The sequence below is a fragment of the Rhinolophus sinicus genome, linkage group LG01 (assembly GCF_036562045.2).
Source record: "Rhinolophus sinicus isolate RSC01 linkage group LG01, ASM3656204v1, whole genome shotgun sequence".
Lineage (NCBI taxonomy): Eukaryota > Metazoa > Chordata > Mammalia > Chiroptera > Rhinolophidae > Rhinolophus > Rhinolophus sinicus.
The window spans coordinates 58,172,050-58,195,951 of NC_133751.1; the positions used below are offsets into that span (position 1 = coordinate 58,172,050).

Consider the following 23,902-nt stretch of genomic DNA (forward strand, 5'->3'; position numbering starts at 1 on the left):
AGTTATAGACTCCTTGAGCAGAAAGGGACGTTGGCAGTAAGAAGTTATCTTATCTGTTCTCCATATTGGGCAGAACTCTATTTCAGCTATCCACAAAAAGTTCTTTAAAATCTTTACAGAAAGAGGTTACATATTCTCCTAAATTATTTTGCCAGCTCTCTATCAATGTCCAAATCTGGTGACAAGATAAGCAAGTAGCCTTGTCTAGCTTGCTTTTCTACATTATAGTTTTAGATAGAAGGAAAGGAAAGAACAAAGAATAGTGAAAAGAAAGCTGCCTTCACTACAATCAGCTACTGCAGGATTGCTGGGCGAGGTGGGAATTCTGTCCTTGAGGAGTAGCAAGGTATTTTCAAGCCAAATGAAGGGTGTATGTGTAGCTATTCGGCAAGTGAGCCGAGGTTAGATATAAGGAAGAATCTGAGTGTGAGGATGTTTGGATACCAGAATAGATTATTCAGGAAGAATATGGAATTTCTTTTTTTCAGAGAACTCTAAAAATAGGGTAGGTACCCTTTTGTCTGAGTCAGTTCCTTTGTTTTTGCCTGGAGCCTGGACAACAAGCCAAGTGGCCTTTTAAGAATACCATTGACATAGAAGTGAAGGGTTGGGTGACTATGGATAGCAGGTGGGGAACCCGGAGGTAAGTAGCATGGCATGGACCGCTTTAGGGAGGAAATTGCTTAGGATTATAGTTGTGTCCCTCTTCTGGCTTACTCCATCACTTTTGACATTGCAGAGGGCCCTCATGGTAATCTGAAGTCTCAGATCCTCCAGCGGTGATTTAGTAGGATCCATGGGTTTCTTCTAACTCTTCCTTTTGGTCTTCCCAGAAACACATGCTGAAAGAGGGGAAAGGCCGGATGCTGCAGGCCATCAGTCCAAAGCAGAGTCCCAGCAGCAGCCCCACTCGTGAACGCTCCCCTTCCCCCTCTTTCCGGTGGCCCTTCTCTGGCAAGACTTCCCCGCCTTCCTCCCCAGCAAACCTCTCCAGGCACAAGGCTGCAGCCTATGATATCAGTGAGGATGAAGAAGACTAATTTTTCACCCCGCCTGTCCTCTCCCGTCCCTCTGTCCCATCACCTGCAGAAGCTCTCTGTTGAATTCCAAATTGTGATCCCAACACTACACCTAAGAACAGCGACAAGGAAAGACAATTGGGGCAAGAGGACCTAGGCTGGGGGTCCAGACAGCCCATCCTCCCAGAGACATCACCCACCACACTAAGGAGGCTGACTGTGTCTTAGAAGCCGGTTCTGCATCCAATACCCTCCCCACAGGCGTCGCTTTACTGTTTATGTGATCTTGACAGGGAAATTGTCGTTTTTATTTTTTTAAAAATTAGTCTTTCAAATTGTAAGTAGGACTAATTTTTTGCCCGTGAGGAGTGGGCAGAAGGAAGTGGTGTTATACCCAGAGGCCTTTTCTTCCTGATACACTATAGTGTTTGCCTTCTGTTCTGAGGCAAACTGGCTTGCCAAGTCCTTCAAGCAATGAGCCATGTTGATGGGTGATTTGGGGAGACATATACTTTTGTTTTCCTTTAAAACAAAAAGCTGAAAGCTGGGCCATAGTCACAAATCCCCTAACTGTACTCCTGGCACGTGTCGATGTGGCTGTGGGAAGATCTGAGCCAAACTTTTCTTACTCCCTGAAGAGTTGCTTGGTCCCATTGGGCTCCATGAAGACACCGATGGGGATGGAACCAGACCACATGGCGTCAGCTGCGGTTTTGCTACTGTGTTCATCTCAGACAATTCTATTGCCCAGTTATTTAGGAACTCTTCTCAGTCTCCTTTTTGCAATCTCCCTTTCAGGAAAAACATTTTCAGGTTTACTGTGATTGACGAAGCGAGTGGGACAATACTCAGTCTTACACCAAATCAGTTTGGATTAATTTCCCTCCTGGAGTAAGTCCCAGCCCTGCTACTCCTATTTCTATGCCCATTTCCCAGCTTTCTACAAAGGAATACTTTGTAAATGTCTGCAGTTTGAACACAGTCTGTTCATCTATGTTGCTCATAACCGTATTGAATAGTTAGTCATTTGCACAGAACACAGACGCAAAAGCACAAGAAAACACCCCTACTTCCTAACGCCTTATCTTGACCTCTGCCCCTCTTAAGAATGTTCTTGACGGGAACCAGTGCTCCATAGTATTTCCTTTCCTGTGAGGGTGGCAGCTGGCAGGGACTCACTTCCCTCTACCACCCCTCCAGCAGCCACAAAGCCACATTCACATTAGAAGAGTACGGTAGGTTCTCTCCGCACGTGCCTGGTGGTTATGGTCCCACCTGCCGTCAGGCTGCCCAGGGGCATTCATTACTTACATTTCACATCGGAGACTGCTGAAGCCTAACCCCTGCTGCTGAGCGGGAGCTCATTTTCAACCTCCAGCTGCGTGTGTGACCTAGCAGCTCAGCATCCATCAGTCATCTTCAGGCTGGGTTCAGGGGAAGATTGCTTATGTCCAGGCCCCACCCCACCACTCGTCAATACCCCTTGTGGGGGTGGAGTTCTAGTGTTTTCAGCTAAGAAAACCCATTTTCTCTTTTCTCGCCCCTCTATTAGGGCTGTGAGCGTCTCACAGTCGCCACCCTCCACACGTGGTGAAGCCGGCTGCCTGCACAGCAGGAGTCCCTGCGTTCTTCACACTCAGACCACCCAGAGGCAGAGCATGGTGGCTGGAGGGACAAAGGGGGGAAGCTCTTGTCCTGACGGCCTGTGAAAACTACATGTAAACTCTTCTTATGAAGTGCTGTTTTTACTGTCAGATCTGGTTTACACGAGCTTCGGCTTGGGATCCTTTTTTTTTTTTTGAAACAGTTGAAGTTAGTGTTTGCCTACATTATTCCGCCTCATGATTACATTTTAACTTTTCTGGTAACTTCTTCAGCAGTCTTCATCTGTGGGAATTCTGCCTGTTTCGGTCTTATTCTCCCTGGTATAGGAAGGCAATGAAGTCACCACTGAAGCCCACCTACTTGTTTCCTCAAAGTACACGTTATCCAGTATATTTGGAAAGGGAGATGCCTAAAATGTGGGTTTCCTCCCTGCAGTCACTTCCCTCAAGTATATTATCTGGGCCCCAAATCTTTGGGACCTTCTCTGCTCTATCAACGGGCTGCTTGGGCCATGCCGGGTCCGTGGAATAATCTCTGGGCTGATACGCTCCGAGACGACTAGGGCGAGCATGTGCACACATTCTTGGGAAACTCGCTCGCCTCTTTGGGCGAGACTACAGCCTCAGTCTCCTAACACTACAATATTTCAAACAATTTTGACTGAAAGCAACAACATTTATAGTGTGGCATGTTAGATATGTTGGGATAAATGTGATCCTGGGTGCTGGACAGGATGGGCAGATGGAGGAAGCTGTTGGAACGATGTGTGATTTGATCCTTTGGGCCTAATTCAGTGAGGTTAAGAGGTTCACATACCATGACTGTGCCTGTAATTTGTAAATCCTCTAATATTAATATTTGAACCTGTGGAGCTGTTTCTCTGAATCCCACACACAAAACTGTCAGTCTGAATAGGCCAAATGTGGCAGAGATGGGAGAGCCTGAAAAGGTGGTTGGCCTCAGAGCCTCTAAGATAGAAAGAGAATGGAGAAGGAAGTCCTACAGCTAAGCTGGTGCTGAGGAGCTGCCATTTCAACAGTTTCCTTGAGATGCACTGGGCAGAAAGTTCGCTCTTTTCATACACTAGATTCAGTAGAACTGAAGAATAGAGGTTGAAATTTTAGAGGACTGGAAAAGGATCCTTTGTACTGCTATAGCTATTTCTGAAAGCTAGAGTCCAAGACCATTGGTTTGCTGAGGCTTGGGTAAGAAGGTCGGGGATGTGAGCAGGTTGAATGGAGAAACAATATGAGAGAGGTAAAGAGAACTTTTGACCGTTTCTGATCACTAATAACTTCTTAGGCAGCACCTGAGTTCCGTTTTTTAAAATTTCACTTGTGACCACACAGCTGGTCAGGCGGCCTCTGGGTATTCCCTGTGCAGTGGTTCTTCACAGTGCTTTTGTTACTCTTTCTGGATTATCTTGACTTGTGGGGTACTTTTGCTGTTCTGGAGCTCATTGCCTTTTTAAGCCTTTTCCAGATCCCATACTTAAAATCTTTCCAAATCAATTCTATTTTGCTGCGTTTCTTTAATTCCCTAAAAGCCATAACTTCTATATTTTCTGTCAGCTCACACTTTTACCAGAATTGCAACCAATACTGGTGGGGGGGGAAAAAACTCCCTTAACAATGTTTTTAACTAATGGTATTTTTTTTTAAGCTTACCAATATAAGTATTTTTGAATGTTATATTTTTCCAAGTCACACTATGATGATTCTGTTTTCTCTCATAGAATAGATTGTCATGGGATAAGAGTGGTCCCTAGCTTCTATTTTTCCAAATAAGTAGAACATGTTCTTGAGATTACACTATTAAATGTTAATTTTCTTTAAAAGAAGAAAGATTTTCTGTCTGCCAAAATTATATGTTTGTATTCAGATTGGGGTAGAAAACAACAGTGCTCGATTTAGCATTAAGGATGACTCAGGTTGTGTTCCTTTAGGTTTGAAGTGGGCTTCCCCACCCTTTTTCGGAAGCACTGACTGTATTTTGAATACAGACTTACTTGATTGGTTGAATTGCTTTATATTGAGGAAACTGAAAAAAAAAAAGTCTTGGAAAGAAATGCTGGCCATGGCATGAAAGCCCCATCACCAGTGCCGACGTCCGCAGGACTGTCTTCCTTAATCGCTGTTCAGTATATTGTTTTCCTTTCTGAGTATTAGTAATTTGTTCAAACTTATTTTGGCTTTTGTCATTTAGGCAAATAAAAGCAAAGTGGTTTTACGCCATGTTTTATTTTCTGTGTTTTTGACCCGATCTACAGGTGTATGATACAGTTTATGTCTTGGGGGCTTTTACCTGTACTCTCAGTTCCTTTACTTTTGCATCCTAATTTATTTCCTCAAAATCAAGCTCCATGACCATATTCCTGGAGGATACCTTTTGCAGCTTGGCACAGAGACTCAAAAAACCACGGTCTCACGAAGGGAGGCTGATCCTGCTCTCCCGGGTCTGACGTCATCAGTGCCCTATTGACACAGATGTAAGGGAAAGAACACCTTCGATCTATTCTTTAGAAGCCTGGTTTCCTTGAGAGTTTGGGCTTGTACTGTCTTTGCCTGGCTGAGTTCTACTCCCATCCACATATCGGACAAACTACCATGTACTCTTCCCCCTTTTCATTTGCTTTGAGAAAATTCAGTGACCTTTCAGTATGCAAGTTTTAAGGGCTAATAGTGGCACCCCCAGGGGCAATGTGTGCAGTTATAGAGTTTCAAACTTCATCCTGTTTATCTATTATATAATAAAACTTAAAATACCGTCACAGGCAATATCAAAAACAATTTCATCCTATTACATAATTCACCTTCATCTCTATAGTCAAATAGAATCGGCCAGCTTGTGCTGACTAAGGAATCCTTCCCCATTTGGTCAAAGTGGAGGGGCAGTGAAGAAATGTTGTGCCTGTCTCACGAGTACAGTGTCTCTTTCATTGTCCAAGCCATCCACCTCAGGCTTTGAGGTCCAGATCCCGGTGTGGAGAACAAAAAGGTTCATATCCAACCTTGTCGTCTTTCCTTCTGTAGTACATTCGTGCCAGCACAGTAATCAGAAAAGTCTCCAGTATGAGGAGGTGGCAATTCATCACTGCATTGTGGGGTGAAATACAATGTAGGTTATGCGAAATTATCTAGGTGGTGTCCCACCAGCAGCCCTGACATGTGAGCTGAACAACTTTCTCCAATTTATCCTCAAATCAGGACCTGGAGATAGTAAGTTGTCATGAGTAGCGTACCAGGTTAATGGCAGAGCCAGAACCAGAACTTAGCGCTCTACCTTCTGCAGTCTGAGGCTAGCTCAAACCTCATTTCTTTTGTGTTTTATGGGCATGGCCTTCTGCTTTCTGACCATACCCATTACTCTCCCAAAAGCTAAGGATTTGAACCCACGGCTTCCTGGGTTGGCCATCAAGGCTGGCTTCAAGCTGTGGAATTGCAGCTCTCCTTTGGGTGATTAGAGAAGTCATAGTCTCCTTAAAGTCTCTGTGGGGATTCTTGGAGATCCCTGTCTGGGTATCCCGAGCGGCAGCCAGCCTGGCCTACCTCTATGCTAAGGTCCTCCCTTCCCTGACCCTCCCCCTCTCTCCCATCCTGGAATGGGATAGGAGCCCCAGTGTGCTCACCTTGAGACCTGATTTTAGAGGAAAAGGGAGGCGAGCAAGCAATCTGCCCGGCGTTGGCCAAGACGGAGAAGATGGCTGGCTGCAGGGCGGTCAGGATGAGGAGAACCTGCAGGGGGGAGAGCAGCAAGGGCAGGGCGGGCCCAGCGGCCGTGGCACCGAGGCCAGCTGGCTGTGCTCGTGCTGTCCTGCCAGTGCATCGGCCAGCCTGTAGGTCTGTGCGGAGGGTCAAGACTCACACTTGATTACAACTATACTAATTAGTACTATACTAATTAGTTAAGATGAGGTCATACTGGAGTAAGGTGGGTCCTTATTCTAACATGACTGGTGTCCTTATCAGAAGAGGAAAAGAGACACAAAACCCAGACACGTGAGGGGAGCCTGCCATCTGAAGATGGAGGCAGAAATCAGAGTGACGGAGCTGTAAGTCAAGGAATGCCGAGATTGCTGGCAAAACACCAGAAGCCAGGAGGAAAAAGGAAGGATTCTCCCTTGTAGGATTCAGAGGGAGCATAGCCCAGCTGACACCTTGATTTTTGACTTCAAGCCTCCAGAACTGTGAGACAATACATTGCTGTTGTCTTAAGCCACTCGGTCGGCATTTTGTGGCAGCCCTAGCAAATGATTACAGCACAGAAAAGCAAAAACTGGGATGGGGCAAGGATCATTTTCCAAATCTCACAGGAAACCTAAGGCTTAAGAACATTCCCAAACCTGCTTTTATCAGTCATTAGTCTCACCTCCTAACCGCAATTATTTGTAGCTCTATTATGAACCATCTTTTCTCTCCCAGGATATAGTTACCTGGAACAGAGCAAATTTGGCTCCCATGTTCTGCTCGCCCAGGTGCAGCTTGGCTTGACGGAAAATGATGGCGAGGGACCAGAGAGCCAAGAGGGTGGACACACCAAGGAAAGTGTTGATCCATAAAGCTGTGCTCTTCTCAGAAATCTGATGGCAGACCAGACAGTAGTCAAAGACGGAGGCAAGCCCTTTTCTTCTATTCCCCCATAGTGGGACAGGTAATAAAAAAGGTCCCAAAGCCGTGGCCTATTCCAGTCTCCTCTCTCTCCACCAGAGTCCTCAAGCCTCTATTTTCCCATATCCACCCTGTCCCTGGGGTCCTGCATCAGGGGGTGTCAGCTCTAGCTATTCCTTCTAGAACTCAAAGGTACTAAACAGGTCTTAGACTTTACTCCTGCCCCTTACTCCTGGCTTACGTCTGCTGGGTCAAAGATGCCATCAGGGACGAGAAACAGGCCCACCAGGCACAGTGCTATCCTGAAGAAGGCATACTGGAATGGGCCGAACATCAGCAGCTGGAGCTTCCTCCTGAGGGCAGAAGAGGGCTAGGAACATGGATCCATGAACTACCCACCTCGAGAAAACCTCCCAACCCCCTCGCTGGGCTCCTGGGCCCAGACTTGGCTGCCATCACAGACACCAAAATAGTTAAATGAATGGGAACATAGGGAGAAGCCAGAATGCTGAGCATTGGGAACCTCCCTCTCGCCTCCCGCTCACTCCCAGACCACAATGGTACCTTTTGAGCAAGAACTATCTGTCAGTGTTGACCCAACCTCGTTAACCAAAATGGGCAGAGGGGCAAGTAAATAGCCAAAGTCCAGTTTGTTTTGTTTGCCTAAAGTTTGTAGGGGGCAGTGGGCTTAAGTGACGGGACCTTTGGAGTACTCCTTGCTCTGCTCCCCTTCCCCCTGGGTGGGTGCCCCGTGTGTGGGTCCTGGCTGGGGGATGCCCACCCTTTCATCATTGGGTTTGTTCCCTATAAGTCTAATTTCAAGAGACGTGCAGCAGGGCAGAGGGAACCAGCAGACGCTCTGGGGAGAGTGCGGGAAGAGGTACCGTGTTCGCCGAGGACGTCTCTCCCTCCTGCCTTACCTGGTGAGCATGAGTGGGGGGCAGCAGAGGCAGCAGCAGCAGCAGGGGCCTGTGTGAATCCTCATCGGCGTGTCCTTCAGTGTCCTCACTACTGCCTCCTTCCCACCAAAGCCTTCCACCATGACCTGCATCAGCAGGTAAAAGCACACCGCATAAAACCTGCAGTGGGGGAGAGTGGGCCTGAGAGTACCAGAGGGGACCGCAGCCAGCGGAGGGGACTCCCTTTGCTGCCAAAGAAGATGGGCTGCAAAGGGAGCAGGGAGAGGTGGCGCTTACCAAGGGGATCATGGTAAGGGCTGGCATTCTGAATGTGTGACCCGAGAGGAGAGAGAGGACAGGGGTCCAGGGGCCTGGGAAGGGGAATTTCAGGCTGTGGGAACAACATGGTGGCTGAGGATGGACACATCCAGAAGTTCAAGGCACTTGGGTTAGCACAAGTTGGAAAGGGATCAATTCGTGATCAATTACTAATCAGTTTGCAGGGATTTATGGATGGGACAGGGGATTCCGGAGTTGTGGGTAAGTGGGGAGCAGAAGGATACCCAACCCCAAGCTGGGGGCGGGCAGGACACTCACGAGGTTATGGCCATTTCTACAAGCATGAGGGAACGAGGAATCCAGAGACCGAAGCAGCAGAACATGGACACCACCTGCTCGGAGAGGAGCAAGAAGCCATTTAGAGCAAGGAGGAGACTCCGTGTTCTCTCTCTCTTGAACTTTTTGTGGCAAAGGCTCAAGGAACCCAAACCTAAACATTTAAGGCACCATTACTTAAAAGTGGCCAGCTGGAAAAATCACTAATTAAATTAACTAATTAAAAACTTTTATTTTAATTCAGCTGTCAGTTGCTTTTATGTCCAAGGTGAGAGACAGCAAGTCACCTTGAGACAGGGATTCTTATGAAGACTATCTCATCCTGTATCCCTGGGTAAGGAGTATGTAAGTTAATCGTTAGGAGTAAATGGATCAAGATCCAGCACGCTCTTTTCAACACGTCATGTTATTAAAGCACCTCTGATGACTTGAGATGGCCTAGGCAGATGTCATCTGGCAGGAAAGGACCTCAAGGGCCCCACTGTCCACCCCGAACAGACACTTAGAGCTCATCACAAGGAAGTAGAGGGCCAATTTTATGGTCTACGATATATTATAATACCATGTTTCCCCAAAAATAAGACCTAGCCGGACAATCAGCTCTAATGCGTCTTTTGGAGCAAAAATTAATGTAAGACTGGTATTGTATTATATTATATTATACTATACTATACTATACTATACTATACTATACTATACTATACTATACTATATTATATGTAAGACCCAGTCTTATATAAGACCTTATATTAATTTTTGTTCCAAAAGGCGCATTAGAGCTGATTGTCTGGCTAGGTTTTATTTTCGGGGAAACATGGTAGCTGTGGGAGTTTAAAAAGCCTACAGTGGAAGGATAGAGTAAAGTATGACCCCATGGGGAAAAATTCCCTTCTACACGCTGAGGAAACACTGCTTGCCTGTACAGGAAGAAGGCTTGCTTTTAACAGTAATACTGTAGCGAGGGGAGTGCTGAGTGGGCTGAGCAGTTTCTTCAGCTGTCTCTGTAGCTCTAAGAATTCAAACACTCCATCCCACTGCCTGTTGGCCCTCCAAGCATGGGGTCCTGAATGCAAATGGAGATCAGATTACAAACCCCTACCCTAAGGTGGTAGAGGCAGGCAACCCTTTGCTGACTTGAATTGCTGAGTTTGGAGGAATTCTCAAAATGGTCCCTGCCTCCTCACCAGTCCCTCCCAAAGGGCAGCTACAGGGTCCTCACCGTGGGTGCAGAGCTGCTCCAGAGCAGAGTCCGCCTCTTGATGGGGCAACGGGTGTTCTTGTACAGGTAGACAGCGTCCTCCAGGAAGATGGCGATTGAGCCCAGCACAAGCAAGGTCATGACGACCGTGAGGGCAATTTCCACAGGGCCCAATGCTAGACAGGAAAGAGGGCAGATTCCAGTGAGTTGACGATCAGGACTGAGGGGCACAGATGTGGCTTCTTCACTTGGATCTAAATTGCTTTACCACATGTAGAATTGTCTGGCCCAGACACCCCTCCATGCAGAAGATTAGCTTTTTCTTAGACCTAGAATAGCCAACATGTGGCTAAGAAATAGTCATTCTTCTGTATGGAAGGGAGACTAGACCAGACAATTCTAGATATGGTAAGGCTCACCTGAACCAAACAAATTTTACCATAATTAGCAAAAATATTGAGTTCAGAGTTCAGCAGGGCCTATTCACTTTTCTACCTCCAGTGTCAAGTGTCATGCTAGTGAGCACGGACCAATTAACATTATAATTGAAGCAGAATATAATTAGTGGTATATACTTTAGAAATGTTTAAATTTTATTTTAAAAATTATGTTATGAAACTGGGATATTAGAAAAGGATTTGAATAACAACAACAAAATGGATACAAGCAAAGACTATAAGGTTTTTCACCTGTGTTGGCCTTACAACTTCATTTTACATTAAATGTGGTCCAGTAGCTCTCTTTAGTGTTTATTACAATCTTTTGAGCAGTTGTTAAAAGTAGCTGTCCAGGTCCTACCCTCAGAGATGCTGCTTCAGTAGATCTGGGATGGACCCAGGAATCTGCATTTTTAACGAGCTTACCTGATAATGGTCAGTGGTAACAAACATTTTGACAAACACTGGTGAAGCTCTTCTGACCTCACCATTGCTACAGGAAAACTTAATATAGTCACAATATGTATTTCTGAACATGTGACTCATCAATGCAACAGTCAGTTTCAAAGTGTTCTGTGACTAAGCCCAGACCCTCATTCATCTATGTCTCTTCCCTAGTTGGCAGACTCTCTCCTTTCTACCTTCTAACTGGCTAGATCAGTGGAAGAAGGGGGAAAAGAAGACAGTTCATTGTCTTATTGTCTTGGGAGTAAAGAATGAGGAAGGTATTGGCTAGTCTGCCTTATGTTTTGGTGACTGAGGGCAACTCAGTCAGAGAGATATTACCGCTGAAACCAAACCAGGCAGGAAGGAGATCAAACTACAGTAAAGACTTGAGCTGTCATCTGGGTCAGTCATACCTGGTGGCACCACGAAGAGCAACCAGATCAAAGGTAAATCTGTCAAAAATACCACATTGCTCCTGGTTGCTTTTATTTCAGGGCACACGTTTTTCTCACTGTTTGCTTTACCCAAGGGGATCCCTTTATCTCTGACCACAGTTAGGTCTAATGACCAATCCAGAGGACCTGCCAAGGGGAAGGTGGCCCTTGGATTCCAACTCCCAGGCAGGACTTCTGAAGTCAGTGGTAAACATCAATCACAGGCCATAAAAGACTGGATTGTGCTGTTTTTCTTTCCTCTTACCCATCCGTTTCTCCACCCACCTCCATTTAGTTAGGCTATAGCCCTCTGGGTGTCTAAATTCCTGGCTTGGCTTTGCTGTTCCTGTTGAACTCTATTGCCTCTTTCTCAATTACCTCTCCAGATATTGCTCTAGTAGGTCCTGCAAGTTTTGAATGTTAAAAAACTGGTTGCAGTACTTTATTTAAAAAGACTTTACCGTTTCCTACTTGAAATGTTAAAAATATAAACATCACAGAGGATTTCTTTTTACACAAGTTTACCCTTATACAACAAAAATGTGTATCTAAAACAATTATGGAGATACTCATAAAGTCTGTCATATTTCAAAATAATTCCAGATTAAAGAGATAAGTCTTTTAAAAATCAAACAGGGAAAATTGAGAGAGAGAAAAGAGAGCGAGAGAGAATTGTACTTTCATCAGGACTTTGGAGACGAGACATTTCTAAGCTTAGGAACAATCCAAAAAATCAGAGAAGGATGGTCAAATTTGACATAAAGTGTTTAAACTTTTAAATGTTAGAAAAAGGGGAGCAAACAGACTTGGGGAAAGCATTTTTAATAAATGTGTACTCAAATTTAAGATCTTTATTGCATAAAGAAAATTAATAACAAACACAGGAGGCTCTTGCAAAAAAAAAAAATAGAAAAGTGATATTAACACAGCTCAGGACATGTGGGAAAATAGTCAACCTGCCTAGTAGAGAAGAGAAAATAACAGTGATATATTATTTTTGTTTTATTAAAAGATAATGTTTATAATATTATTGACTAATAGGCCTAAATTAAAAACAACTTAAGTGTCTGACAATATTGGAATTACTAAGTAAATTATACAACAGAGTATTATCCAGACATAAAAAATTTGTGCATGCCATAAAATATCTTTGCAAAGAGTATATAATAATATATTTTTTAAACTTATTAACACTCAATTAAAAAACCCCAAAACTTATTAGCAGACCCACACGTATGTAGTCATCTGATTCATGACAAAGGTTCCATTACAGTTTTGGGGGAAAGCATGTTGTTTTTCAAGACAGGGTGCTGGGTTAATTGGATATCCTTTGGGGGATAAAAAAGAACATTGACCCTCTCCTTCATATCATACAAAATACCTAAATGTAAAAGTTAAAACACAGTTTTTCAAAGAAAACAGAGAAGTACATCTTCATGATTTTGAGAGAGGCAAAGATGTTTTAAAGTAGGACACAAGAGCACTAATCATAAAGAAAAAATTGATAAATTGGACTTCCTTAAAATTAAGAATTTCCATTCGTCAATAGAAACCATTAAGAGAATAAAAAGGCAAGCTCAGACTGAGAGAAGATATTTGCAATACAGATATCCATCAAGAAACTCATATCCATAATATGTAAAGAATTCCTATCAGTCAGAAAAAGACACTATATTTTTTTTAAATGAAAAAAAGATTTTTTTTTTCATTTTGACCCGAACACTTACTTTGCAAAAGAAAATATCCAAATCTTCAAGAAACAGAAAAGGTGCTAAGTATCAACAGTTAACAGGGAAATACAAATGTGAGATGCTATGACATACCCACCAAAAGAGCTAAAATTAACAGAACCAACGATTCCAAGTGTTGGTGAGGATGAGGAACAATTGAAACGCTGTTGGGAGTGGTACAAGCAGTTTGGGAAACAAATTGGTAGTATCTATTAGAATTAAATATACACACCTACCCTATGACACAGGAATTCCACTCCTGGACACATATTCAGTAGAAATGAGCACTTATAATCACCAGAAGAATGTTCAGAGCAGCATTCTTTATAGTGGCCCAAACTGGAAATAGCCCATATGTTCTTCAATAAGAATACAGACAAAAAAATTGTGATGTATTCCCACAATGGAATATCACACAGCAATAAACAAGGATGAGCTACTGATACATGCGACGAAATGGATTATCTTAGAAACAGAATGAAAAGTAAGGAAGCCAGGCACAAGAACACATACTGTTTGATTTTGTTTATATAATTGGAAAACCAATCTATAAAGCCGACAGAGGTTAGAATAATGGTCTTTGTAGGAATAGTAAGTGAGGGGAGTATGAGAGACCCTACTGGATACTGGAAATGTTCTAAATCTGGATCTGGGTGGTGGTTTCACAGATGTACACATAGGTTAAAATACATCAAACCATATATTTAAGATTCATTGCTCTTTACAGCATGTAATTTACCTTAAACAAAAGAAAAGTCTTGTGTGAACAAAGCAGAATGCAAAATTAGTGCAGTAAAATTATAAGCATGTTTAAAGGATTTGATTGGGGAGAAAAAGGTAGAAAAGAGTTGAAGGAAAGAGTGAGGCACTACAAAATGGAAAGTCACAAAGAATTGTCCATAGTTGGCAGACTAAGAAATAAACTATAGGTATAGTATATAAAACTATAAGATAACCAACTAAAACTATTGACATAATTATATGGAGAGAATGGAAGATGGTTGGCACTAAGTAAGCTAAATCCGCATGTATCATAGAGACAGCCACAGATAATGCCCAAAAATCAATGCCCCAGGGAATAATGGTGTACACATATTGGTGATTTGAAGGTAACTATCAAAAGAACCATCAGCTATAAAAGGAGGAGGATAATTAGAAATGGGAATGGATAGGGCAAGGGATTGTTTTTGTTTGTTTTGTTTTTAGTGAACATATCCTCAAGATTTTATTGTTTTCATAATAAAACAAAATATGAAGCTTACAACTGGATCACTTGGCTCTTTCTCCTATCTCCTCCCAGTTCAAAATGCTTGCATCTCTTAATAGCCAGCATTCTCTTAGATCTGCGGTGGGACTCACGCATTCAAGCCTCAGGACAATGTTTGTAGTGTTAGCCGTTTTGTGGAAAATCAGCTCAAGTCTGCCCACCATAACCACTCTGCTTCCTGTCATAACGCTGCATTCCCTGCACACACAGAGAATCCTTGCCCTTCTTTGTACTGTGGCACTTTGTGGGGTTGGTGCTTGCCACACTTTTTACGGAAAGTCTGGGACGTTTTAGGACCGTTCACCATGTTTTTGAGAGCGCTATCAGCACGGAAATGTGGGAGGGGATTGCTGATTTTCATTAGCAGCCCTTTTGCACTATTTGAATTTTTAACCATGTTCATGCATTACTGTGATAAAATAAAAACATATAAAAATCATTGCATCCAAAAATGCCTCGAAATACTAAAACAACATTAGCAATGCTGTCTTCAGGTGATGAGACTGTGGTGTTCTTGTCTTCTATCTTTTCCAATTATTCTATAATAAAAATGTATTTTATAACAAAAATGTTTAAAAAAAAACACATTTTGCCAAACATATACTAACGTAAAAAATTCGTATGCTGTAATGCTTATAAAAACAGGACATAAAATTGTAAGTATAGGATGATTTCTACTAATATTAAATAAAAGCATAGAAAGAGGAAATTACACTGAGATAGTTGTGTCGTGGCATGGAATTAACCCCTGGTTGTTCGCAAAAGGTGAAAGTATTCAGACTCTATAAAGTGGGAGAGTGAAGAAAAGCTTTATTAAAGTTAGGAAGAGAGAGGCAGTGTCCAAAGATGATGGCTGCCACAGGTTGTAAGAAGAGAAACACCGGGGTGGGGGTGGTCACCGGGGCAGAGTCCAGAGTCTGAGAGTGGACAGCCGCACTAACTTCAAGTTAACTTTTTCTTATATAGCAAAGGGGGAGCCGGTCAGGCAGGTTTGAGAGCTGACATCTCTTCCTGGGGTCTGGTCTGTTTGAAGACGATGTTATCTCCAGACTCCAGACTTGGACTCAGCCATCAAGGCCTGGGACTCTAATGTGTCACAAGTAAATACTGCTAGGAAGTCGTAATTGGATTCCAGTGTCCGGGCGCCCGAGGATTAAGAAATGGCTCTTTCCCAGTTAGGATGTTGTTAATTAATGAGGTATAGGTAGTCTTGAGAAAGGGAACAAACAGAGTTCTTCAGTTAACAGTGAGGCGAGAAGCAAAGAGAAAACAGCTGAATATCAGGACGGATCTAACTGCAAACTAAGTCTAATTACAGGTGAATAGACAACGAGCTATGCGGTGAGTTAAATTGCAAACTAGCTAAGTCTGACTGCATTATTGATTCCCTGAATTCACCCTTACAATTTGTAGTGCCTGTCTTTGAGTAGTGGGACTATAAATTACTTCTTTTCTTTTTATTGTTCTGGATTATCAGATTTATTTTACTGAACCTGAATTATTTTTGCAATAGAAATGTTTAATTAAAAAATACACATATGATTTCATTTATATGTGGAGTCTAAAAAAACAAAAAACAAAATAAATGAACAAACAAAACAGAAACAAACTCATAGATACAGAGAACAAAGTGATGGTTGCCAGATGGGAGGAGGGTTGGGGGAACTGGGTGAAAAAAGTGAAAGTGAAGGGATTTAGAAGTACAAATTGACAGTTACAAAATAGTAGAGGGAATGTAAAGTACAGCATAGGGAATATAGTCAATAAGATTGTAATAACTATGTATGGTGCCAGGTGGGTTTAGATTTATCAGGGGAATCACTTCATTAGTTACATAAATGTCTAACTACTATGCTGTACACCTGCAACTAATATGTACTATTGAAGGTTAACTGTAATTGAAAAAAAAAAATTAAAGAAATGTCTATTAAAAAAATAGAGAGACAAAAGACAAAGTCCAGATAGGCAGAAACCAAAATTAATTCAGCAGATTTCTAAAAACCCATGTCCATTGTTGTGAGAGGGAGTCACTGCTGGAGGCCTTTCCTTGCCTGACCCTCACTGGCGACTTGACTGTCATCCTCAGCTCCCTGAGAGCTGAGAGTGGAAACTGCCCTTCCGCACACAAGCCATCGAGGCCAAAGCCTTTCCCAGTCTTTCCTGTCCTTGCGACGCCCTCCTCCTTGGACATCTCCTCCTCCTTGATTCACAGAACCACAGTCCTCGTTCAACTCCTGGCCTCTGACCTTAGGTCTCCCCTATGATTCCTCATCCTCTCCCACACTTTGTGTTCTCCAAACTCAGTCACTGCAGCTCAGCTCTTCTCTGTTTACTGAGGTGTAGAATTTCCCCTGCCACTCCTTCAGCCTCCCGACAACCACGTGAGCTCTTCCCACCTTCAGGACTTTATACTTGACTTCTGCTGGTTCAGCTTTTCTTCCTGAGCGCCTGATGGCTGGCTCCTTCTCCTCACTCAGCTCTCAGCTCAACCCGCTCTAAGTGCCTATGTGATCTGCCCCCACCTCCACATAAGGTTATTTGCATATTTATATACTTGCTCATTGTCTGTCCCCTCATCTTAGCGTAAATTCCACCAAGACAGGGACTTTGTCAGGTTTGTGCCTGGAACAGCACCTATGGACTATATGTTGAATGGAAGAGATAACCTCATGAGAATTCCTATTGTCCTCTCCATTATATAGGCTTTTTCAGGAAACAACAATAGAGTGTTAAGTACCTGGCCCAGGGTCACACAGCTTGGGAGGGAAGGAGGTAGGATTTAAATCCAGGGGTTCCTGATGCTAAACCCATACTCTCAACCATTATACCCGCCCGCTGACTATTGGTGTGTGTTCACATAGACATGGGAGAGCATGTGGAATGATATAAACAACCAAATGCAACCCTAAGAGGTTGTTTAAGTTCATGAAGGAAGGGGTGGGGCATATTCTGACTGTTCAATACAGAAATGCTTTTGCAAGTTCTTGTGACTGCTGGCTTTGGTACCCGATTCTTTCTCATACTTGCAGTATCTACAGGCTCTTGCGTGCATTTCCACGGTGCAAAAGCTAAGAAAGACAGAAATTCTTTGGCATCCACACCTTGACACCACTGCCCTCCATCAAACTCATTTATCTTTTTAAAAGATTGTCCCCTACAAAGGAATTTTGGAAATGCCTTAAACAAAGTTAAATGTTTCTTTCCTGCAGAGCCTACTCAAGTGTTTAATCTGATTTACAAAAAGGAGGTTACGGAATATAGCTTTTACAGAACTTGTTTTTCTACACACTCTGTTTTCATGAAGCACTCCTTGGGATTAGTATTCCAGGAAACACACTTTGGGAAATGCTTGTCTAACTGACCATTTTGTATACAATCATATCTTTAGCAACTAGCAAATTTCCCACTGTCTTGAAATAGCGAAGATTACTTTTTTAAATAATGAAAATAAAAGAACATTAAAATTTTGAAGCAAGAGTATCAGCCATAATCCTAGCTAGTTCCTAACCAAAAATTATTTTATTTTTGCATATTTGTTCCATAGAGGTTAAGAGCATATGCTCTGGAGTCAGAGATACCTGAATTCAAAGCAAATTTCCACTTACTGCTTGCTCTTGGACAGGTTACTCATCCTCCCATTAAACCTCTTAGTACAGCACCTGACATGTAGTATTTTTGCTCAATAAAAAGTAGCTTTAAAAAACATCCTTGTTAAAGTGCATACATATTATATTACTGCAATCATACTGTAAAATTTTGTGTTGTTTTTTTATCTAACATTTCATCACAGCCTGTCAAAAATGATTTTTATAATTATTTTTTAAATTATACATATTTCAAAAATGAAATAGAGCAAACATTACTATACCCATAACCCATTTTAAAGTGTTATGATTTTGCCAATTTTGCTTCAAACGTTATTTTTAGAAAAATGAAACATTACAGATGTATTTGAAGTCCCCCGTATGTACCTCCTGGATCTTTTTCCCTTCCTTACCTCACCTCCCAGGGCTCACTACTATTCTGAAGTTGGTGTATATCTTTTCCATTTATGGTTTAATGTTTCACAACATGTGTACATATTCAACATGCTATATTGCTTTCTCATTTAAAAAAATCTATATAAATGGCATTTATCCTGCAAAACGCTTTTTCCACTCAACGTTGTTTTCATGATTGTTATTTTCAGAGAGTTCCTCTATTCATATACCTACAGTTAGAATTGCTGGGTTGGAGGAGATGTGAATCTTCAGTGTTACAGATATCTAATTACTCTCCGAAGTACTGATACCAATTTATACTCCCACCAGCCATCTGTACGAGTTCGTGGTTCACCTCAAATTCAACATCACTTGGGATTAACAAGACTTTTTATTTTTGCCTATAAGAGAGTAGTGACATGATATTTTATTATTTAATTTGTGGCTCCCTAATTCCCAAGAAAATAGATCATCTTTTTGTGTATTTATTGCCCATTTGGATTTCCCCTTCTGTGAATTATCTGTTCATATATTTTATCCAATTTTTATTGGTAATTTTCCTACTACTAACTACTCATCCTTTGTTGGTTATAGGCTTGAAATTATCTTCTCCCAGTTTATGGTTTGGCTTTTAACGTTGTTGATAGTGTTTTCAGTTGTGCAGAAGTTTGTTTGCTTTATGTAGTCAATCTCCATGATTATTTATGGTTTCTGTGTTGAAGAAATTACTCTCTGCTGTCAGAAAGATATCTTTTCTCTATTTTCATTTGTAAAAATGTTTGCATTTTACATTTAGCTATTTAATATACCCAGATTGAAGCTATGTTGGAGCTATTTTCATGTTCATTTATTTGCCATAGGGACAGGCAATTGTCCAGCATCATTTCTTGAAGAGACCATATTGCCCCACTGATGCGTCCTTTCAGAGAGCAAGTCCCCAAGTGGGTATGGGTCTGTTTCTGGGCCCTCTATTTTGTTCCTTGTTTCTACTTGTCAGATCCCTTGTAGTTATTGCCTCAGTGCTTTAATTAGTCTTATTATAAGCCTTAATTTCTGGTAGGGCAGGTACCTTCCTTGTACTTTTTCAAAACTGTCTTGGCTTTTCGTGGCCCTTTACAGTTCCATATAAATGTTTGGATCAGTCCATTAAAAAAAAAAATCCTGTAAGAATAATTGCAGTCACATCGTATGCATTTCAAAAATGGATTAGCGAAAGGTTCAGTAGTTCTTCCAGAGCAGCTTTCTTGAATGGCATTTACTATAAGGAACAGCAGAGTTTATAAGTGAAGGAGGAAGGAGTTCTCCACATCCTCCAATGGGCACCGCTTCCTGACTCTCCTACTGCTGTCAGTGTCGTCGCCATTGCCCAGATTCCCAGAGTCATCTTTAGAGTCTCTTTTTCCTTTACTCACCTTGTCTAGATATTCACCAGATTGCCTGCTCTTTCTTTGGATTGCCTGTGTGTCCCCACCTTCCCTTCCTGTCCCTGACACTGCTCTGGTTCAGACTCTCGTCCCTCATGCTGGGCTGTGGCAATAACCTCCAATTTATACCCCTGCCGCTCAAGGTTTTTCTTCCCCAGGTCCGTCTTGATTACTCATCCGAAGCACTGTCCTGCCCCTCCCAGTGTGAGAGCCCTCACAGCGCTCCTTCCGTCTACAGGGTAAAGTACAACTTCTCGATCATTGGGCCACACCTTACCTGCCCAGCCTCTCAATTACCCCCTGCCTCCCTACCTGCAACCTTGAATCCCGCCAGACCTAGCTCCTCAGAGTCTGGGGGAGCTGTCTGCTCTCTCCATCTCTGTCCTTACCCCTGCTGTGCCCACAGCCTGCTCGCCACTCTCCAGCTGCTACCCACTCCAACAGTTCTGTCTGGGAACCAGGCAGCTCGCCAGACTTCCTGGCCCAGAACGGTCTGCCTATTTTGAACATTCTCGGTGCTTCCATTTGCACATTTTGTAGCAGAGCAATGTGAGACCGTTTTCACTGTGAAAGTCAGGGTTTCTCAGTTCAGCATTGCTGACACTCTGATTCAGATAATTCCTTGTTGTGGGGGGGGTTCCTTTGTTTGCAGCATCCCTGGCCTCTGCCCACTAGATGCCAAGTAGCACACCCTAGTTGTAGCAACTGAAACTGTCTCCAGACGTTGCCAAAAGTCCCCTGGGGGAAAAACTGCCTTGGTGTAAGGGAATACTTGTGTCACCAGCTGCCCTCTGTGAATAAGAGGTCCTTGGAGTTAGATGCAGCAGCTGCCGATGGGCACGAACCACAGAGCAGCTATGAGGTTTCTCTGGGCACTCTCTGGGCACTCTGGTCCAGAGCACCTGAAACAAGGCTGAGCATTGTCTGAGGACATGGCCACGTGTGCCGCCTAACGCACACTGACCACAGCCTGTCTAGTCCTTGAGGTGACAACATCAGGAAAAGGGCTGGGAAAAGGTTAAGGTACCATGGCGACACAGGCTCCTATTCATCTCTGTCTGAGAAGTAGTTCATCGTGCAATAGAAAAACAAAATAAATGTGGATGAGCCACATTGGTTATGAAGATGCTGGGGTCATTTGACCATCACGCTTTAGGCATCCAAAGAGTAAACTGCGTCTCATCCTCAGCCTTTCACTTTCAAAAGCAGTTCGGTGCTAGGAATCTAGTTGGCCAACTCTGTCAGAATACTTTTCCAGGTTCATCTAAGTTTTAACAACATCATTCACAATAACCCCCTCAAATGGCATAGGTCCTTCCCTTGAGGCTGTTGTGCAGGCCTCAAGGAGATTCTGTGGGGTTTGGGTCATTGGGGCCATCTTGAGTCCCTGGATGGCTCTGGGCGCTGAAAAATGCTCTAGGCCAGCATTCCCAATTGGAGTGAGCTTTGAAGCTAGGATTTGTGGGAGGCCCAACATGCATGTTTGTCTCCTGGGCTAGGTTGTCATGCCCCTCTTTCGGCCTATTGGCTCGTCAAGGAGTTGATCTTTTCCAAGGCTTTAACCATGATAGACAGACACTGGGCCAGCCATCCTCTCAGGGTCACTAGGCTGGCCGCTCAGGGCCACTTCTCTGCTCCTCTCAGCTGTCCTGACTTACCACTGGGATGCTCACTTCCTCCTTTAGGTTCCCTCTGGGGCAGGTTCCTGACTCACCTCTCAGAAGCTGGGCTGCAGTGGGAGGGTGAGAGAAGCAGGCAGAGGGAATGCTGTAATTATTTTTCAGTATTTCCAGAAGATCTGCCGTGTACCTGGAGAGACACCAGCCTGTGTTCAGAATATGAGGATTTGTGGAGGGGAGAGGTACCAGATGGGACACCAGTTACTTGACACTCCTGAGGGATGGGTATCCAGCTGGTGGGGCTTCTGTGCATGCCCCCCCACACACACACACAGCTCCCAAGTCTGGGCTCTTACGCTCCCTGATTGTAGAGAGAAAGCCAAAGCTCTAGGGGTCACGCACTGGCCCCACGCTATAGTGTCCCTGAGGACCTAGAGGCCAGCCAGACCGTTATCAGCCCTGTCTCATTCTGTGGGCTGGGAACCAAAGGGCCCTGGCAGGGAAGCAGGGACAGGTTGGAGCGATAGGAGCCACCGGATGCTTAGCAACTGGCTCTTGGCTTAGGGCCTGCTGCCCTCACTCACCTGGGGTCAAGCTTTATCTGAGTCCTGTCTGGCTCCATTGTCTTCTCTCCCTCTCCGGTTCTCCTAGTAGGCCCTGCGGGGCAAGGAAGGGCAGGCGGGCAGGTGAGGGCCCTGAGGGAGGCGGCTCCTGGCCGTGCTGCCTGCAGGCTCTTCCAGAGGTCTCCCGCAGAAGATAGGTGCAGTGGCTTTGTCTTCACCTGGGGATTTCTCCCTCCTCAGGCTTCCTGTGCCTGTGGGTCCCTATCTCAGAGTTCGTTACAGAGGAATTTGAAACTTGATCCTTTCCGCTGGCTGAGTTCCCAGGTTCCTGACTCCTCCCCGTCCCTAGGTGTGGTCCCTCCTGCCTCCCTCCCACAAATGCCTTTGGCCATCTCTTGCCCACGCCTCCCTCACCCCCATCACAGCCCACCTCCATCCTCAATCCTCCACCTAAGGAGCCTTCTGGGGCTTTGGTAGGACAAAGTTCTTGATCCTCCCCTCTTCGCTTCCTGGTCACCAACTCCCTCTCCCCCAAAACCTGGCTGGAACTCAAGCTCTGGGGCCCTGGAGGTGGGAGAATCAGGGTTGAGGCTTTGACTGTGTTGCTATTGGTGGCTTGGCACGTGCAAGGAAGGACTAGCCTGAAAAGGAAAAGCCCCTGTGAGTTTCCCAAAACCCAGCCCCCCACATCTTCATGATGGGCTTATGCAGCCAGACAGCAGCAGAAGGTGCAGCAAATGGGAGGGAGGCTGTATTTAAGAGGCAGGGATGCTGAGTGAGATTTCTGAGCATATTGACAGATGTTTAAAAACTGTGCCAAATTATATGCTTATGAACTATTTTATTAATTGGTGATCTCTCTTCTCTTTCCAAATAGACTTATCAGAGGCCAAGAACAGTACCCCTGGGTTTCTAGCACAGGGTCTGACACATACTATGTGCTCCTTAGAACTGGTTGCATGGCTGATAAAATAATAAAATCACAGCAACAGCAGCAGCTAATGTCTATTGAGACTTTATGGCGACCAGGTGCTGTAGGAAATGCAGTATGTTCCTTATCTCATTTAACCTTACACCCACTTTTAAAAGGTAAGTACTATCTTTATTCCCAGGCTCAGAGAGGTTACGACACCAGGTTGGGTAGAAAGCCGTGGAGATATGGAGAGAAGCAGAAGGGACCAGGGTTAGGGCTTTGTTGAGGTTCAGGTGAAGACTTTTGATAGTAAGAGAAGGGCCAATGAGAGGTTCAAGACAGTCAATTCTGGGAGGGCAGAGGAGGCTCCCTGCCCTGGGCTGGTGAGTAGATACAATTAGAGGAAGCAGTTACTGGTGTGGTACCAGAAGGATTCCCTATTCCAGTCCCCAAACACCTCAAAATATCTCCTGAGGGTCAAGCAAAGTCCTCTTCCTCTTTTCCTCTCCTTCTAAAGGATGGTTCTCAGGGACAGGACAGTGCAGTGATCCAGGATTCTCAGGGCCCCATCACCCCCTAAGGTGGAGGTTCGGAAACAACAAGGAAGACATGGACACTGACCCCCAGAGGGTCAATTGCCTTAACTGACTGGCCTGCCCTGACAGAGCCGCTGTTGACTCACTTCCTCAAACCATTGCCACAGAAATACTCCCTGGGTCATTCATCTCTAGCCTGTGAGAGGCCTTGAGCTTAATTGCCTAAAGCCTTGAACTTTAGACTTATCTAGAGCAGATAACAGGTGCTGAGGATGGTCTCTGAAACTTCTTCAAGGACAGAACTGGGGGGTGTGGAGGGGAGGAGAGAGGAGGGTTGAAAAGAAGGAGGGAGTCAGGAAGGGAAGGCAGCTGGGGTGACACTCAGTTTTCCCCCGCCTGGCAGCAGGGGCTGGGGAGACTGGATAATTCTCAGGATGGATGCATGGGGGGGAGAAATAGGGGGGTGCTGGTGAGAGGGAAGGCTTTAGCTCTGATGAAGTACTTCTGCCCCATCCAAAGCCCCGAATTGGTTATCTTCTATACAGTGTGACCCATGGACTATTAGAGGGCAATGCCCTAACTCAAGACCAGCCCATTTATAGCAAAGGT

At 44.1% G+C, this 23,902-nt stretch overlaps 2 protein-coding genes and 1 pseudogene across 8 annotated transcripts in view; 1 reads left to right on the forward strand and 2 right to left on the reverse strand.

Annotated features, from left to right (window-relative positions):
• PCYT1A (phosphate cytidylyltransferase 1A, choline) overlaps window positions 1-4,853 on the forward strand; it is a 57,895-nt gene extending 53,042 nt beyond the window's left edge. For all 6 annotated transcript variants that reach the window (XM_074330152.1, XM_019723678.2, XM_074330156.1 and 3 more), the window contains one exon: window positions 834-4,853. In XM_074330152.1, coding sequence (XP_074186253.1) covers window positions 834-1,040 — 207 coding nt within the window. In that variant the 3' untranslated portion in view covers window positions 1,041-4,853. The remainder of the gene's footprint in view (window positions 1-833) is intronic.
• Window positions 4,854-4,888: 35 nt separating this feature from the next.
• SLC51A (solute carrier family 51 member A) lies at window positions 4,889-22,137 on the reverse strand. Of its 2 annotated transcripts, none has more exons than XM_019723681.2 (9): window positions 21,866-22,137; window positions 21,377-21,471; window positions 9,965-10,119; window positions 8,728-8,801; window positions 8,152-8,310; window positions 7,473-7,584; window positions 7,057-7,203; window positions 6,253-6,358; window positions 4,889-5,717 (listed from the first exon to the last, which is right to left on the reverse strand). In XM_019723681.2, the coding sequence occupies exons 1-9, from the start codon at window positions 21,901-21,903 to the stop codon at window positions 5,581-5,583; spliced, it is 1,023 nt and encodes a 340-aa protein (XP_019579240.1). In that variant the 5' UTR covers window positions 21,904-22,137; the 3' UTR covers window positions 4,889-5,580. The 2 variants fall into 2 exon arrangements, with proteins under 2 accessions (XP_019579240.1, XP_074186273.1); XM_074330172.1 differs by having other exon boundaries at window positions 21,321-21,471.
• On the reverse strand, window positions 13,835-17,990 carry LOC141571092 (large ribosomal subunit protein eL42-like; annotated as a pseudogene).
• Window positions 22,138-23,902: the final 1,765 nt, after the last annotated feature.